Source organism: Pelodiscus sinensis, chromosome 11, assembly GCF_052426305.1.
Source record: "Pelodiscus sinensis isolate ZL-2025 chromosome 11, ASM5242630v1, whole genome shotgun sequence".
In the NCBI taxonomy this organism is placed as follows: domain Eukaryota; kingdom Metazoa; phylum Chordata; order Testudines; family Trionychidae; genus Pelodiscus; species Pelodiscus sinensis.
In genome coordinates this window covers 43,641,819-43,660,695 of record NC_143062.1, presented here as the reverse complement: position 1 = coordinate 43,660,695, position 18,877 = coordinate 43,641,819, and the positions used below count along the sequence as shown (strand labels likewise).

General features: G+C 42.9%; 2 protein-coding genes across 2 annotated transcripts in view; one reads left to right on the top strand and one right to left on the bottom strand.

The window, feature by feature from the left end:
• The window catches only part of ARL6IP5 (ARF like GTPase 6 interacting protein 5), a 16,077-nt gene extending 14,170 nt beyond the window's left edge, over window positions 1-1,907 (top strand). The window contains exon 3 of the mRNA XM_006120013.5: window positions 86-1,907. Within this exon, the coding sequence (XP_006120075.1) occupies window positions 86-258 (173 nt within the window). The 3' untranslated portion in view covers window positions 259-1,907. The remainder of the gene's footprint in view (window positions 1-85) is intronic.
• On the bottom strand, window positions 721-18,877 carry LMOD3 (leiomodin 3). Its single transcript, XM_075938570.2, has 3 exons — window positions 18,463-18,877; window positions 12,285-13,742; window positions 721-6,887 (listed from the first exon to the last, which is right to left on the bottom strand). Exons 1-3 carry the CDS (start codon window positions 18,751-18,753, stop codon window positions 6,861-6,863), a joined length of 1,776 nt encoding a protein of 591 aa, XP_075794685.2. The 5' UTR covers window positions 18,754-18,877; the 3' UTR covers window positions 721-6,860.

The following is an 18,877-nucleotide window of genomic DNA, read 5'->3' as shown; positions in this document are numbered from 1 at the left end:
TAGTCCTGTGTTTTTGCTTCAGTAAAGAGCCAGGTATTAAAGGGGGGGAGGCTATGTGTTCACAAACCTGTATTTCTGTTCTTAGTGACGTTTATCCATGCTTCTCTGAGGCTTCGGAACATAAAGAACAAACTGGAGAATAAAATGGAAGGAATAGGATTGAAGAAGACCCCTATGGGCATAGTGCTGGATGCACTTGAACAGCAGGAAGAGAGCATCAACAAACTGGCTGACTACATTGCTAAAGTGAAGGAATAAGGTGCACGTAATCTGGTGGTATTCTCTGTTGCAGGAATTTAGTTGCTGTTTACTCTTGTCAAAGCTTGTTTTCCGTTTGTCTGAGATGCACATACTGTACAGATTGGCAAGATACAGGTACACAAAGCTAATCAAGGCTCCTCTAGGGAGGAGAGAATAAGTGTCAGTGTTACTTATGCGTGCACGCACACATGCACTAATGGTATAGATCATTTGTTCTCTGGAGTGAACAAACATGAATTACAGTCTCTGAACCTGTTCTTGGTAGCCAGTAATGTGTAAGTGTTAATCATGCACTTTATTTAGAGTGATGGGGTGAAGTTGAGTGCAGGACTGGTTGGCTACAACTGTCATATAACAAATCTGGCAGAGTCAGGATTGGCTGAAAGCTCTGCAAATTATTTTTTTTTTTTAACTTTCCTTTTCCTTCCCCTGCACTCCCCTCAAAACTTCTAGATGGTATCCTCCTCCTACCACCTTTTTCAAATGGGCAATGTTTAAGCCATCTTATCAGAAGTAGCAAATGGAGAGAGTAAATTGACTAGAGCACATCAGTAAACTTCTCCCTTGCCTCTCACATTCCCTAGTCTGTTTACAAAATGTATTATTGTTTATGGCAGACAATCAAAGTCTAAATGAGCAACGTCTGCGAATTAGAGCCCTGGGCACAATACACCTGTGCAAATTTGACTGAATTCAGTAAGAAGCACATGTGTATCAGTGAAATCTAGTCTCTACTGAAATCCATGGAAGTTTTGCCATTGCTTTCAATAGAACCAGGATTTTGGGTAAGAGTTCTTCTTTGTGTGTGTGTGTTTAGGTTCCCCCCCCCCCCTTTTTTTTATTAAACTAGGACACTTTCTAGCTAGGATAGAGTTCTGGGTTTTTTTGTTTTTTGTTTTAAATGCCCCTTGAAAGAGTTTTAGGACTTATTTCAGTGTTCCCATTATGATCTGACACTCTTCCAAAGTTTTGTTTGTGTGGGGTGGTTTTTTATTATTATTATTTTTAATGCAATTGCTAAAGCCTACATCTTGCTAATTTTATTCACTCCTGGCTCTGTTCAAGGGAAACACTAGATTTCGGACTGATAAATAATTTTCATATTCCTAGAACCAATCCCACATTCATGTAACAATAGCTCTTCAAAGTAATTACAAGTATCCTCTTCAGTAAACTCCAGCTTGACTGCAGTCTGTGCTACCTAAAATGTATGCAGATTAACATAGTGTGTAACCATCACTCTTGCATCTCTCCTCCCTTGTTTATGAAGTATTGATCTGTAACTGACTTGACTTACTGGGCAGGTATAGCAGATATCCCAAAAACCTTTTCAAAACTCATGTGTATTTAGATGTGTGCACATCTGATACCACTCCTAAATGAGTTGTTTAGGAGTCTGAACCCCTCATTCCATGCAACTATTCATGAGTTATCAGTATTTACTGGAAGTAACTTGCTATGTATATATTCCAGGGTTAGCAGCAATGACCTGCTCCTTTCTTGTACCTGTAGTAAATTTAGATTTTGATGAGTACTTATTGCTACACTGATAGAAGATACTAGCCTATTACTTCATGACAATAGGGTTATATTGTAGAATTTTAAGAAATTAGGTTGTGAAGAATAAACTTTAACAATTGATAAAACTGCTGGCATGGATTTTTTTTTTATTAAATCAAATGTAAGACAGACACTTTAAACAAGATCACACTACTGAACAATAACACGATGCAGCATGTGTTGTGAATTTCTGGCTGCGTGGTTCTGTTTGAACTAGAGTCCTGACTTTACATATAACAAGAGCACAACACAATGAACTATGGGACATCTTTCCTTTTAAAAAGAGAATGCAAGATGGTAATAGATGATCTTCAAGAAAGATGTGCACAAATTGGAGGAAGATCCAGAGAAGAGCTAGAAAAATGATTTATAGGTTTAGAAAACGTAACCTATGAGGGAAGCTTGAAAGAACTGGGTTTGTTTCTTCTAGAGAAGAGTGAGAAGGGACATGATAACTTTTAAGTACCTACAAGGAGGAGGGAGAAAAATTATTCTCCTTAACAGCTGCTGATAGGACAAGAGGCAATAAGCTTAAATTGCAGGAAAGAAAGTTTAGGTTGGACACTAGGGGAAGAATGTCCCAACTCCCAGGATGGTTAAACACTGCAATATATTGTCTAGGGAGATGATGGAATTTCTATCAGGGGAGATTAAGAGCAGGTTAGACAAACATCTGTCAGGGATGATCTGATGGTGTTTGGCCCTGCCTTGAATGCAGGGGACTGGACTTGATGACTTTTCAGTGCCACTTCTATCCCTGAGGTTCAGTGCAATGTGGATAAAGGTGGGTGAGTCTCTGCTTTGAGACAAACCAGTCCTCCAGTGGAGCAGGGTTTTACTGGGGGGGTGATGGGAGTCTGCCTCGTGCTATTCGCTTCTCTATGCTCTCTGAATGGGTAGGAGATGGGAATAGCAGCCAACTTGTTTTGGCAGTTTCCCTTGCTTATTTCAGAAAGCACCATTTTTGTATAGCTGTTTCTTAGGCTCTACCTACCTTTCACTTGGCATCACAGGTCACGGTTCTGTTGATGCCGCTGAGAAGAGCAAGTTCTAATCTTTTCTGCAGATAGTGCCCTTATACATCTTTCAGCGCGTGGGACCAATTCCTGCCTCCGCAGGGGTTACTTACCACGGTCCCACCTGCGCGCTCGCACAAGGAAACAATGGGAAGTTGCATGTTCTCCCCGCTCCCTCCCCTTCACAGAAAGGGTAGGGTTGCCATTTTCTTTCACATGCTTAACTATCCTGCCAGGTTTTGAGTGCAGGGCTGCTCCCATGGCTCACTTGCTGCCCCCATTTCTTACTGCCCATTGTAGATGATTTTGCATGAATATTATGGGCCTGATATACTATCCACAGGGGGGTCCTAGAGAATGGCCGACTCCCTGGGCAAAGAGTGTGGGGGGGGGGGAAGAGAGCTCAGCCCTGCGCTCCTGGAAGCAAGGGCGGATGAGAGTTTGCCGGGGCCCAGGCGACACAATTTCGTGCATGGGCCATGGCCACGGTCGACAAGTAGTAGCGCGTGCGTGGGGCCTATTGAAGCATGGGGCCTGGGGCAGCCACCCCGCTCGCCCTGCCCTATATCCACCACTGCCTGGAAGGGGCAGGGCTGGCGGCTAGCCTCCTTCCACCAGTCCTTCAGTGCTGCCCAGAGCAGGCCATACAGGGCTCCAGCCACTGCTGCTGTTGCCCCTTTTGCCAGGCCTGTTGGTAGCCTGATAAGGCAGATTTTTATGGCTGAACTGACACTGGGAGCATTCCCTTCAGGTAGGGCACTGCTTGGGTCCTAGGACCACTACAGCAGCTCTGTCCTCCCTCACCCCCTCTGGCTGGCTGTGGTAGGCACTAACCACTAGGATTTATGGCCAGGACCCCCACTTCCCTCCAGAGGGGCCTGTATGCCTAAGGTGGCTCAAAGCCACTCTAGCCCATCCCTGATTCTTGCAGCAAGTGCAACTTAGGTGGAGCACAAACTGTGCCTCTTTTTTCTGCTAGTTCAGTTTGAAGAGCAAGACTACAGCTCTGGCCCTTTCCATGTGAGACGAGTCTTTTCAACGGCTGTCCATGAGAGATAAAGTAAAGCTCCTTTCCTCTAAACATTTGCTCAAGCAGTATTTGAATCAGAGTTAAAAAAAAAGTCGCATAGAGGGCTGTACATTCATATAGTCCCTTACAGTCAGTGGTGTTTCCTGTCTGCCTTGGAGAGCCTTAAAGGGACTCAGACAGCAGCTCAGTTGGGGTGCATCTAGACAACATTTCTCTTTCGGAAGATAGAGCAAATTTGCATATCTTCCAACTATTTTCAAAAGAGGTGTGGTGTGTGTGGTTCCCCGCCCCCGAAAAACCCGTTTTTCAACAGACTGCTGTAAACCTCTTTTTTTTTTCGGGGAGGGTTCTTTTGAAAAAGGGTTTGTTTTTTTCCCCTGAAAGAACCGTGTCTAGAATACTTGCTTTTTTTGAAAAAAAACCTCTTTAGAAAAAGTGATTAGAAGAAGATATGCAAATTTGCATAATTTCCTTTCCAAAGAAAAACGTAGGCAAGATGTGCCCTTGAAGGAGAGGGAGGGGAGGTGAACCAAGTTGGAAGGGTGTGTTTGAAAGAGCAGGAATTGCAGGGCCGTGTTTATGAATTTTGGTGTCCTACACAGCCCAAACACCTGCAGCCCAAAGTTCCCTGCCATGGAAGGGGCAGCAACTCTGCAGGGGAAGGCTGTGAGAACAGAAACAGGCCTTGAAGGTTGGTGGGGGAACAGGTGGAAGGGAGAGTGGTGCAGCCCACTGGAACTGGGAGGTTGGGATCGCTGGGGCTGGGAGGTGAAGTAGAGGGCGAAAGGCCGGGGGGTTGGGCTTCAGTAGGCTGTAGGAAGAGGGATGAGGCTACTTGAGTAAGCATTGTCCTCTGCAGGTGCTAGGCATACACAGCATAGGACACTACTTAATTTGGGGCACAGTGGTGCCCCATGCAGCTGTGTAGTCCGCGTATGCCTAAGGACGGCCCTGGTTGGTTGGCATGAAGAGGGCAACTGTTCCTTATATGGGGCAGTAGGATATGACACTGAGTGGGAGGAAAGATGTTTGGGAAAGGAACATGGATTGTGTAAGAGAGATGCAAGCTGGCTGGCAGAAGATTATGTAGAGCATTGGTGGATCAGAATGAGGAGCCACCAAAGAAGCTGTGGAAAGGAGACTTAAGGTTATCAGATGGCCAAGAACATGCAGATAAGAAGAACTGAGTAGCAGAAGTAGGCAGACCCAAAAAGGGAAGAAGAGTAAGACCCACATCTGTGTCTTAGGCCATATCCTCACACTGTGCTGGATCAATGGGGCTGCCATCGATCCAGCAGTGGGGAAGGTCGATTAGCATAGACATAATTCAACTGCCGCTTGTACGCCATCAGAACGAGATGAGTAAGGGGAGTTAGCAGGAGAGTTTCTTCTGTCGATCCAGCATGGTGTAGACCCTGCGGTAAGTAGAGCCAGGCTACCTTGATGTGAGTTACACTACTCACATAAATTGGGTAGCTTAGATCAACCTGTCCCCAGAGTGCAGACCTGCCCTAAGCTACTAGAGGCAGAGGAAGCCAGCAATGGTTTGGATGGGGTGGTGTTTTGTGGGGAGCAAGAGAAGAGTTGGCAGATGGTGACTCAAGCAGAAAGCGTAACCAACACAAGGGAAAGAGCAGAGAGGATGGCGAACAGACTGAAGCAGGGGAATCCTCTAGCATGCCTAGTAGAAAAGGCAAAGTTTCCAGAAAAGAGATTCAATAGAGACACACTGAGGAGGATTTTACAGGCTTTGGGAGAGTGAGTCCCAGCACCACAAATTACCCGCTCCTGGGCACGTTCTGTGAGTGCTTGGATGGTACAGAATGGGGGCTCGTAGTTTTGACCATTTAAAACACCCCCCCCCCCCATCAGAAATATTTAGAAACCACGAACTTGTGTAGGAGGATGAGTGCAGTTAACCTCTAGCTAGAACTCAGCACTGCAGTCGCCATGCAAGTGTGACATTCGGTTCCTTCCTCAACCTGGCTGGCAGCTTAGGCGCCCTGAGCTGAGCAAAGAGGGCAAGGGCCCAACAGTACTCAGCAGCAACTCCTCTGGCCAGTTTATCAGTGGTATTGAAGGACATTTGAAACAGTCCAGTTCTATTCTCAGAAAGTGACTGCAATGTGTGGCCTATGCACATTGTGGTGGAGAAGTGGCTCAGGGTTATCGCAAGGACAGAGAATCTGCCAGAAGAATGATGATCTTGCAGCTCCCAAAACAGCTCATGGCTTCATATTTTAAATGCTAACCAGAGGGAATACTTGCCAGAAACGGCATATGACATTTGAAATGGTTATGACTTTTTTTTTGTCCTGTGTACTGTGCCTTTAAGTTTCTAAGAAGTCTGCCTGTTTGCTGAGATGGCAGCCATTTTGCTCTCAAACTCCTGCAGTTTGTTATGGGAGAAATGCTCACTGCACTGTCTTCTAGAGAGAGCATTTTTGCTTTTTTTTGTTTGTTTAATGTTCACTCAGTGTAAAAATAAATAATTCTGGACTGAAAATTAAGTTGGTAGATAGAAATCATGTGTTTTCTTTGTGACAAAGCAGTAGCATACAGCTGCGTGAAAAAGAAGTTGGGTGTGTGTAAAGAAAACAAGTCACAAGGCACTGTTGTGTTGCAGGAGAATTTAACAGCAAAAAGTACCGTGTAAGCAATAGTGTTCATGGACCCAATCAGTAAAACCTGTTATGTTATTACTGCAGCTGGGCAAATAGGTATGAACAAACGGGAGACTAGAATCCAAGTGGCAGACAGAGATTATAACAGGGCATCACTGTTACTTGATAACTGATGGAAATCCTGTTAGCATTGACTTGCTCAATTCTGCCCTTTTTCACTGTTATATAAACTGACTGCATGTTACAAGCATTGTTCCCCCAGGTCCATATCTACCACCTACTTCTCAAAAAAGCATCCTTTGAAACAACTGTAGGTAAAACTTGAATAGTCTTTATTTCCGGTTGTTTCCTTCAGGCGAATCTGGTGTTTTACTCTAGCTCTTTTGGCACTGGTACCTGTACAAGACAAATAGGAAGACATTTTAGTGGCTGGAAAATCTGTCTTACCTTTCTTCTCTCCAAAAATAAGTGTGCATATTATAATCAGCTAGTAACATCAAAGTACTGCCAATGCAACAGGAAATCCTGTGAATATAATGAATCTCAGTGGGGTAGTTGGGTTAGTGTGTAACTTTGAAAATAACAAGTACTCCTACAGCTTCTCAGAGACTAAACAAAATATTTAGACTCATGAGCTATTGTGGGCAAAACACATTAAAAAGCCAGTTTCTTCTGCCTTTAACATCTGCACTTCCACATCAAAAACCATATATGGGACACATCCAGCACACTTAATTAGTTTCATTAACACGGGTCCGACAATCAACAAGTACTGCTTTTGCTGTTATTTTATATCTATCGATCTTGGTTTCTATTATTTCCACTCCAATTCATCTGAAATGGGGTTTGCCCAAGAAAGTTCATGATTCTGTGTATTTTGGTTAGCCCCTAAGGTGCCACAGGACCACTCATTGTTGAGAAAATAACGGTTAAGAAGTTCCTGGTACATTAGTCTCTCTCAGAATTCACAAAGCTGTACTTTATTGCTCAATAATGCCAATTGTCCCAGATGTAGCACTTTCCCATAGAGGGCTCACAAAGGGAGGAATTCTCATCCCCCAAACACATAGTCTGGAGACAAATGTCAGGGAGATAGCCATGTTAGTTTGTATTCGCAAAAACAATGATGAGTCCTGTGGCTCCTCAGGGACTAATAGATTTATTTGGGCATAAGCTTTGATGGGCAAAAGCCCACTTTGTCAGATGCATGGAGTGGATATTACAGTCAGTCCCCGGGTTACACGGATCCGACTTACATCGGATCCCTACTTACAAACGGGGTGAGGCAACCCCGCACTAGCTGCTTCCCCCCAGCAGACCAGGGAGACGCGAAGCTAGAGCCCCCCCCCCCAGCAGACTAGGGAGACGCGGACACCTCACCTTGAGAATAAAGGACTGAGGGAAGTGAGGTGTGGGAGAATAAAACTGAGCTCTGGAGAAATGTTTGGCTAGAGTTTCCCCTACAATATGTACCATTTCCGACTTACATACAAATTCAACTTAAGAACAAACCTACGGTCCCTATCTTGTACGTAACCTGGGGACTTCCTGTACAGAGGCAGGCATTAATATACCTTATGGGCAGTGACCCGGGAGCTTCAGTGAACAGAACCACCAGTGGATGCAGAATATATTGCTTGACTTTGTACCTTGGGCAACAACTCATGTAGCACTGGAAAAGACACACTTGAATATATATGCAATGGCTGACCTCACTGATTAACAGGTGGGCCTGGATCCAGCTGAAAATATTTGAGCCATGCACACCTCATAAGGACGTAGCTCGGGTGCACACCAACTTTTTCAGTAGGCAGTTCCCACGTTTTTCAGTAGGCAGGAGATTTGCCTGGAAATACATTCCTGCTCTTTTCACACATTGCTTGTGTTCTCATGGCTGGCATCTGAGCTCTTCCAGTTAAGGGCAGAACCAGCAGAAAAAGCTCTCCCAGTTGGAATGAGGGAAAGAAAATAGCACAATAATGAACAAGAACCCAAAGACCAGCCCTAGGGTAGCCAGTCCTCCTGATATTTGATGGTTTCTGAAAGTCTTGGCTTGTGGAGTCTTGTTATTAAGTAATAATCTCTCTCTCACACAATCTCTTCCCCTTAAAGTACATTTCTATCCCTTTTGGTTGTGGACAAAAGCTCACAAATGCAACCCTGAAAGGCTCAAAAATCAGGAGGCAAATAAAAAGAAATGCAAATCTGTTATTTTGCGGCAGCGTAACTGGTGATTTTTGAAGACTTGAGGTTGGCAATATTGCAGCTTGGGTCTCCCAAATATTTTAGGATGAATTATTCCTAGCAAAAACATACGTATTATGCTATTGTGGCTACAACCACTGTGATGCTACCATTTTCTCTAGGGGGAAATGAAATTAGATAATGTTCGTAATTGGGAACCCCAGTCCCTGTGGGAAACATCCCCTGCTCAGACATGCAATTGTGTGGATATTTGTTGAGCATACAGCTGAATGTACTAAAAAGCAGGCCCTCTATTATTTATCCAATGTGTGACACAGTCTACCCTGGTGCAGCTCAGGATAGGATTAAAGGCTAAGTCACTCATAAGCTAATAGAAATCAAAGGAGCATCCTGTAGTGTAGTCAGGTCAATTCACTTGCATATCAATATAATTCAAAGGAAATGTTAATGGCATTGGCTTTACGATTTATTACCTATTGATTGCTATCATGTTACATTATGTATGTCCCTGTAAGTAATTAACCCTAGATCAAAAGTGTGTGTGTAATTAACCCTAGATCAAAAGTATGGGAATATACTTGATATGCGAACTTCATGAAAACTAATGAAGGACTTTGTTTGCTGTTACATATTATGTACAAATGTGACTGGAGGCTTGGAAATGTAAATAAAGAAGAGTGCTAGCTTCAAAGCATGGCTCATTGCATTGGACAATGACAATTTACTGGCCCATGTGGGTAACAACATTGTTCAGATTGTCTTCTGTTGGATTCTAACGGGGTGGAATGTCTAGAGAAGAAGATGGAGATCCCCAGCGTGATTCTGGATAACCCTGAAAAGCTTTTCATTTTCCACTTACAAAGGCTGACTCGCTTGTACATGTATTTTACCAGCTTTAATCTCTAAATAACTCATTTCTTAGCTAATAAATTTTCAATTAGTTTCCTAAAGAATGGGCTGCCAGCATTGTCTATGGGGTGAGATCCAGAGTACCAAATTGATCTGTGGTAAGTGGCCCATCCTTTGGAACGGGGAGGAACTTGATCTGATTTTTGGTTTATATAAACTTTTATCACAAAACCAAGTTTGTCTGAGTGGCCAGATTACAATGGCGAGCCTAAGGAATCTCTCTTGTCCATGGTGAGACTGGTATAGTGATCCAGGAGTTCACATTTTTGACTGGCTTGGAGAAATCTGATCATGGAACACACTAGCCGTTTGGGGTGTCTGCCTGGTTTTCTGACAGTCTGACCCAAGGTTGGCACTCAGAGCTGTGAGTAGTTCTAGCAATGAGACAAGATCCAAGATACAACACTTATTCACCAATCTAAAGGTCAGAAGCCCCGAGGACTGCCTTTCTTTACAGCTAAATCAGTCTTTGAATAATCCTTGCCACTGCAGTATTAAAAACTCCAGCGATATGATTTAGGGACAGAGTGGAAGCATTAACCCTTTAATGTACAGGCAGAGGGCATTTTAAGTCCTCTCATCTTCTTTCACGTCAGGCCAGATTCTTGCCTCAGTTATGCCTCTGTAATTCAATTCAACACTGAGTTTTTATACATGTAAATGAGACCACAATATCTCCTGTCATTTTGAAAAAATGAATACATTGGAAAAAAAATCAGAGGAAGTTCTGAAGCAGGTGTCAAATACTTGAGAAACCGGAATGGCACCTTTTGGCAATTTAGGATGGATCCTCCACACCCTTGCTCATGGGGCTATTCCTTAGTCACACAAGCAATTCCATTTGAATGATTATTTTCACAGAATTTAATGGGCCTGATCACTTACGTAAGAGCTACGGGGTCTGTATTAGACTCTAGGGGGCTACGTTTACACTGGCAGCTTCTTGTGCAAGAACTCTTCCAGAAGAGAGCGTCTACACTGGCATGTGCTTTTGCTCAAGAGCATCCATGCCAGTGTAGACGCTTTCTTGCGCAAGAAAGCTCTGATGGCCATTTTAACCATAGGGCTTCCTTGCGCAAGAAATTCATGTTGCGTGTCTACACTGGCCTCTTGTGCAAGAACAATTGCACAAAAGGGCTTATTCCTGAGCGGGAGCGTCAGATTTCTGGTGCAAGAAGCCCTGATTTTATACATTAGCACGTCAGTTTACTTGCGCAAGAACACGGGGCCAGTGTAGATGGGCAGCAAGTTTTGGCGCAAGATCACGCCAGTGTAGAGACAGCCTAGGAGAACAGAACATTAAACATAAAGCAGGGGCGAGGAACCTAAGGCCTGGGGGCTGGATGTGGCCCTTGGCTTGCCTGGATCCAGCCTGAGGCTCAGGGCTCCCCCCCACATTGGGGAGTCCACACTGGCGCTCCAGCCCCCTGCTGCCTCCCTGCGGGGCTAGAGCACACAAAATCTACTAGCCTAGGCCCCACTAGGCTCTAGTATGCGAGGAGAATGTGGAGAGTGTCGGGAGCCACGTCAGTGAGGAGTTGAGGGGGGATTTTTTTTGCCCCCAACTGATTTTTCTGTGGGTCAGCAGCCCCTGACCCAGAAAAGGTTCCCCACCCCTGACATAAAGGCTAGGATTTTGAGTCTTCTGAAAGGGGTCTGGTTTTGTGAGGTTGAGGGCTTACCACTCTCTGAAAGTCAGCCTCAAAATATTTCACGTTGGATGCTCAGATATGGGAGTATCCCAAATCACTAGTCCTTTTCATAGTTTTGCTCCATAGTCTGTAAAATCTGCACAGCAGACTCAGATATTACTCCTGTTGCCAAGAATTTTGCCACTGACTTGGAACAGGAATGAGTCCAGTCATTAAAATGATATACAGAGGGCAAAGGCTGCTATATTATTTTGTTAAATGCATGCGCATTATTAACATTTCACACACCAACTTCACCATGGCTGAAAGAGGACCTGTCTCCCTTGATTTCAATGCTGATACACTTGCTCATGCCAGAAGTGAAGTTATTGAAATGTGAGGTGTGTGAATTAAACTATGAATTAATGTAACAGTTCATAATGGCCCACGAGGCAACTAACAAAGCCTTTATCAAAATTCCATAAACACATATGAACTTAATTTTAAAATGATGATGAATCTTTCCATAAAGCACAGCAGCCAACTCTTGACCAGGCATTAATAATTGCACCTGCAGAATGTGTGGGTGCATTAATTTGCCTGTGCAAACATCAGATTTGTGCGTATAGGAACAAGTGACTAATGATAGGTGGTCAGCGCAGCTACGGCTGGGGGAGGCAGGCCCCCAGCCTCACTTACAGCCCCACTCCTCCACAGGGAGGGAGGGAGTGCACGTCCACCCCAGCCTCTCTGGCCCCAGAGCACAGGGAAGGTGGGCACTGGGGGCAGCAACACTCGCCCCCAGAATGCCTACAGCTGGTGTTCTGGGGGCGGAGCATGGGCGGGACAATGCCTTCCCCTGCCTAGGCTGTGGGATGCCCATGTCACTAAAGCTCAAAATCTGTTCACAAAAATGCCAGCTTGCATACCACAAACGTGTGTTTATGTGCCTGAAAATGAATAAGCTCACAATTTTTGTAGTTACTTTTGTAGAAGCCCTTAAAATAGAATTTGCCTGTTGCTACCATGCTGTTTCTTGTACACTTACCGGTTTAAGATAAGCAACGTTACTCTGACGAATGTCATTTAAGAGCTTCTCTCTTGGGGTTACCTCAACCAGAGGAGGTGGTCGTTTTCTTGGGACTGGTTTAAGAGTCTTGATCACATCTTTGAGACTCGTTTTTTCAGCGGGTTCCACGTATTCTGGAATAGTGGGCTTGCGCTGAGTTCTCTTGAGTTTAACCGTTTTGAAGGAGGCAGGTTCCTCATTGCTCTCTTTTTCAGGGGGCGGCTTTCTTGCAGGTTCATTTTTCCTGCTCATAGGCATAATTTTAGGGACAGGTGGCTTGGGGGCTTGTATTGAGCTACACATCCTTACATCAGGCATTGGTCCCCCCAGCAATTCCCACATCCCAGGAGGTAATCCTAGTCCATTTTCTAACATGGCTATTAACTCTCTTTGCTCTTTTAATTGCTGCTGTTTTTGTTCTTCTTGCCTTTTTTGTCTTTGTCTGTCAAGATTTCTGCTGAGCAGATTGGTAACTACCATCCTGGGGCCTGGAAGTTCGAAGTGATAGCCCATCTTCAGCAGCTTAGGGTTGGCTTTTAGAAGCCTGGCAATTTCCATTTCAGCTTGATGGCCCAACATGTTCCTCTGATTGTGGAAACGCAGTTCACTTAACGTCTCATTATACTGCAGACATCTCATGATTGCAACAATTCCCTTGCCCGAGATAAAATTTGAATCAATATTTAGAGTAGTGATGCTCCTGTTTTCACGTAGCATGTTGGCCACAGCAAAAGCTACATTGTCATCTGCTCCCACATTGGCTAAACTAAATGTTTTTACATGCTTGTTTTTTTTCATGGCATTCACAAAGTCCACCAGCATTTCCTTTGGGATGTTTTCAACGTTGTTCAGGTTGAGTTCTTTTACATCTGGATCATTTTTCCGGACCTTCTCCAAGCTCTCATCTAAATTGGTCTGGTTTCCTGAAGGTCTTGCACTCAATTTAATAAAGCTAGTATCAAAAGCTAACTTCTTTGGAATTTGTAGTTTTGAGACTTTCTTCTCATCGTTTTCTGGCTTTTCCCCTGATTCTGTACATGGCTCTTTAGTTACCTGATCTCTATTGTCGTTTTCATGTCCATGTGGTTTCTTCATTCTTGATTCTTGTTCATCCTCCTCCTCCTCCTCCTCCTCGTCCTCTTCCTCGTCCTCCTCTTCTGATTCCTCCTCCTCCTCCTCCTCTTCCTCTTCTTCTTCATTGTCATATTCCTCCTCCCCCTCCTCTTCTTCCTCCTCCTCATCTTCTGTCTTTCTATAGCTTCTTTCTTCATTTGTTTCTCCCGAATTTTGTGTTGAACCAGCCTTGTCCTGTGCAACATGCTCATTTTTGTAACATGTTTCTTTTCTGTCATCTTCTGTAGTGTCTCCTGCCATTCTTTTCTGAGCAATATTGTCAATATCCCCAGCATTTTCTTCAAACTTCTCTACAGCGTTTCTCTACAGAAGACAAAATGCTAATAGCTGAAATAATTTGAAATGGTTTTGTTAAATTCATTATGAACAGAAATAAAAACATAGCAAGTGGGTGTAGCATATCTGTTCCCTCCCTCCAAGGGTCCGTCGATGGAGCCATGTAGATTAGTGTACTCGAAAAAGGGAAATGAAGCGGCAATTTCAATAATCGCCGTTTCATTTACATCAAAATGGCTGCCGCGCTGTGCCGATCAGCTGTTTGGCAGCACAGCGCGGTAGTCTGGACGCTCCGCGGTTGACAAAGGAAGCCTCATTCCACAAGGCATAATGGTGCAGTCGAGTGTGGGGACTACCATGCTGTGCCGCCAAACAGCTGATTGGCACAGTGCGGCAGCCATTTTGATTTAAATGAAGCGGTGATTATTTAAATCACCACTTCATTTCCCTATGTCTAGAAACCTAATCTACATGGCTCCGTCGATGTACCCCAATACATAAGAGAATACATACCCCAATACATAAGAGAATACTTTTTGAAAAAAGAAGCAATGTTCATAGTATTTCTGGCGTGAGTATGAATTAACTGCTAGAAGAGCATAACAAGTGAGATTCTGCAGGGGTCTGTTTTGGGACCAGGTCTGTTCAATATCTCCATCAATGATTTAGATATCGGCATAGAGATTACACTTACTAAAATTGCAGATGATACCAAGCTGGGAGGGGTTGCAAGTGCTTTGGAAGATAGGCTCATAATTCAAAATCTTCTGGACAAACTGGAGAAATGGTCTGAGGTAAATAGGATGAAGTTTAATAAAGACAAATGCAAAGTGCTCCACTTAGGAAGGAACAATCAGTTTCACACATACAGAATGGGAAGCGACTGTCTAGGAAGGAGTACTGAAGAAAGGGATTTAGGGGTTATAGTGGACCACAAGCTAAATATGAGTCAATCGTGTGGCACTGTTGCAAAAAAGCAAATATGATTCTGGGATGCATTAACAGGAGTGTTGTGAGCAAGATACGAGAAGTCATTCTTCCATTCTACTCTGCGCTGATTAGACCTCAGTTGGAGTAGTGTGTCTAGTTCTGGGCACCAAATTTCAAGAAAGACGTGGAGAATCTGAAGAAGGTCCAGAGAAGAGCAACAGGAATGATTAAAGGTCTAGAGAACATGACCTATGAAGGAAGACTAAAAGAATTGGGTTTGTTTAATTTGGAAAGGAGAAGACTGAGAGGGGACATGATAGCAGTTTTCAGGTATCTAAAAGGGTGTCACAAGGAGGAGAGAGAAAAATTGTTCTCCTTGGCCTCTGAGGATAGGACAAGAAGCAATGGGCTTAAACTGCAGCAAGGGAGGTTTAGGTTACACATCAGGAAAAACTTCCTGTCAGGGTGATCAAACACTGGAATAAGTTGCCTAGGGAGGCTGTGGAATCTCCATCTCTGGAGATATTTAAGAGCAAGTTAGAAAGACACCTATCAGGGATGGTTTAGACGGTACTGGGTCCTGCCGTGAGGGCAGGGGACTGGTTTTGAGGACCTCTTGAGGTCCCTTCCAGTTCTAGTATTCTATGATTCTATGAACAATTCCTTACTTAAATACTGTTGTTATTCAACAATCTCTCATATAAACTTTACACAAATGTCAGTAACTTCTTTCAGGGTATGTCTACACTTGCACCCTCTTTCAAGAGAGGGATGCAAATGAAGACATTCAAAATTGCAAATGAAACCAGGATTTAAATATCCCACGCTTCATTTGCATAATCGCATTGTGGTGCTATTCTGAAATAGCGCTATTTCGAAATAACAGAAGCGGTGTAGATGCGGTTATTTCGAGAGAAAACCCTTGTCTCAAAATAACCCTTATTTCTCATACAATGAGGTTTACCAGTTATTTAGAGAGAAGGGTTTTCTTTCGAAATAACTATGTCTTAACAACATCTGTTATTTCAAAATAGCACTATTTCGACTCAATTGCCACAACACAATAATGCAAATTAATCGTAGGATATTTAAATCCCGGCTTCATTTGCAATTTCGAATGTCTTCATTTGCATCCCTCTCTCGAAAGAGGGTGCAAGTGTAGACATACCCTCAGATTCCTGCTCTATAGTCTACTGATGTCAACAAAAATCTTTCTATTGCCATTGGTGGTTTTTAGATCAGTCCTAATTTTCTCTGATATAACAATGCCTATTGTATTTCTATAAATCTTTGTTTTTCATGTAGCAAAAAAACCCCTGGAGATACATTTCTAGATATTGGCTCTATAGCTCAGTCTACTGAAGACTAAAGAGGAAAACATTATGGGAGAACTTTTAGTGTCCAAGCCGTAGGAGTCTGGGCTTCTGTGGAGCATTAGCATTAAGGATAGTAATAGAGATGTAGCTGTGTTAGTCTGGTCTTGCTGAAATGAAAGACAGGACTATGCAGCACTTTAAAGACTAACACAGCTTTAAACTGCTTTTAACTGCTTAGTCTTTAAAGTGCTGCATAGTCCTGTCTTTTGTTTTAGCATTAAGGAGGCACCACTGGGGATGTAGATGAATAAAAGTTGAATTGCGTTTGTGTTCTAGGTGGGGAAAGTGGTTTCTCAACACTGTTTCATGCACGGTCTGTGCTTTTAGCATCAATAATGACATACCTTCCTGGAAGGAATATGAAGCCACATTCCCTAAAGATCTATTTCATGTAAAATGTAATGTTCTTGTCCTTTCCTCTGGATGGGTAAGAACTAGATTTTGCTACTCAGGATCCTTTTCACTTTGTCTGCAACTTGCTATTAGTAAGCAATTAGACAGAAGGCCTAATCTGAGAGTCCATGTCCATCTTAAAACTCCCATGGACTCTGGTAAGAATTTATATATAAATGAGTGCAGGATCAGGCCCTTTGAAAGTACAAGAGCAAGGGATGGTAGCCACGGTCCTGCCCCACTGAGGTCAGGATAACCCATGATACTTCACTTCTCCTTTGTAACAGCAGAGGTTGCTATTTGTCAAGTTCTGGAGCGACAGAATAGGGGATGCTGAAATATAAATAAATCATTATAGAATCATAGAATAATAGGACTGGAAGGGACCTCGAGGTCATCGAGTCCAGCCCCCCGCCCTCAAGGCAGGATCAAGCTCCGTCTACACCATCCCTGACAGATATCTAACCTGTTCTTAAATATCTCAGAGAGGGAGATTCCACCACCTCCCTTGGCAATTTATTTCAATATTTGACCACCCTGACAGTTAGGAATTTTTTCCTAATGTCCAATCTAAACCTCCCCTGCTGCACTTTAAGCCCATTACTCCTTGTCCTGTCCTCAGAAACCAAGAGGAACAAATTTTCGCCTTCCTCCTTGTGACACCCTTTTAGATATTTGAAAACCGCTATCATGTCCCCCCTTAATCTTCTTTTTTCCAAACTAAACAAGCCCAGTTCATGAAGCCTGGCTTCATAGGTCATGTTCTCTAGACCTTTAATCATTCTTGTCGCTCTATGTGTTTGCTGTATTGCTAAACCCCACAGAATGTTAGTACAGATTTAATGTGCTGTAGAGCTGGGAATGAACCACACAACCCCCAACTTTGGAATAGTTCAAATCTGGATCGAAACTGTGCAACTCAGACTCATCTCTGCTTGTACAATAGAGGTTAAAGAAACCAACAGTTTTCAGCATCCCGAAGTATAAAGGGAAGGACATTTATATATGAACCCGTTAAAGGCCAACCATGATCAAATGACGACTTATTGTCTTTGTAAAATCTACTGGGACATTCAATCTGTTACTGGATTTCAGTGATAGACTGTACTGACAGGTACTAGAATACAATCATCTTAATATAAGGTCAGACTGATGGTTAAAGTCACACTGTGTTTTTCCCTTGAGTCACTTAAAATTCCTACAAGTCCTAATCCTGATGCATTACAACAGGCACATCTCCCCTTATATTCAGTGAGAATTGGCCTGCATAATAACTGTGGCCCCAATTCAGCAAAGTATTTAAGCATGCGCTTAATTCTAAGTCAATGGGCCATAAGAATGTGCTTAAGTGCATTGCTGAGGTGGGTTGGACCCTTGAATTATGGCCCATGAAAAAACATATAACTGTATCCTCAGCTGGTGTATTTCAGCGTAGTTCCATTAACTTGTCTGATTTACATCTGCTGAGTATTTGGCCCATGAAGTTTGGGCTCATAGTTAGGAGTGAATGTAACTCATAGTCAAAAAGACTGACATTTTCAGTGTGACATTAAGTCTATTCATTATTACTATCACAAAAATTTAGAGTTTATTAATCCATCTTAATTATATCAAAGTTATTGGGGTAAATCACTCCATCCAACATAGATATGTATTTATATATTATAGAGAAATATATATATTATTTATATATTATAGAAAAATAAAAAGCTTGAGTTACATTTTGTGATTTGCTTTTATATAGTTTTTGATGAAGTAAAAATGTCTTTGGAAAGCGCAGTGAATAATTTAGGGCAAAAAAAGTAAAAATAAAAACCCTGGGGTAATCTTTAAAATTAGATTCTATAGTTATAGAGAATTTTGAATCAAGATTTGACAGAGTTTAAATTCATACATGAGTCTGTGCTTTCATTTGCAGAAGGAACTAATGGAGAGGAAGACAAAATCATGAAACCTACTGTTACAAAGGCCCTGATCTTTAGCAAAGTATGGTTACAATAAGACTTATAACAGATGGTTAATAAAAAGTTATGATTCTCATTTATTACCTCAGATGGCAAGAGGTTGACAGGAACTCTCTCATCCTCTAGTATGCGTCTTGAGGCCTTCTGCCAATACAGGTAATCAACAAGTGATCTGTGGTCAAAGTTTCCCGTTGGAGTTTTTTCCGTCTGATCTTTCTGTATCATTCCAACTGGGACTCTTGGGTCTGGAGCCATGACTTCCATTTCACTCTGGAGCTCCTGCAGCTCTTCAGGGGATAAGTTTCCTAAGATTTCATCTTCATCGATGTCCTCGATTCTGACTTCCTGGTCAGAATTTTGGCTGAATTCAGACATTTTTTAAAAACCTGCAGAAAATGTATAAAACGCTGTGCTACCAATGGTATTACACGCTGTTACATCCTCACAGTCATGCTTTTGTCATGACCCGTGCAAATGGGGGGAGAGACAGCAGGACTAA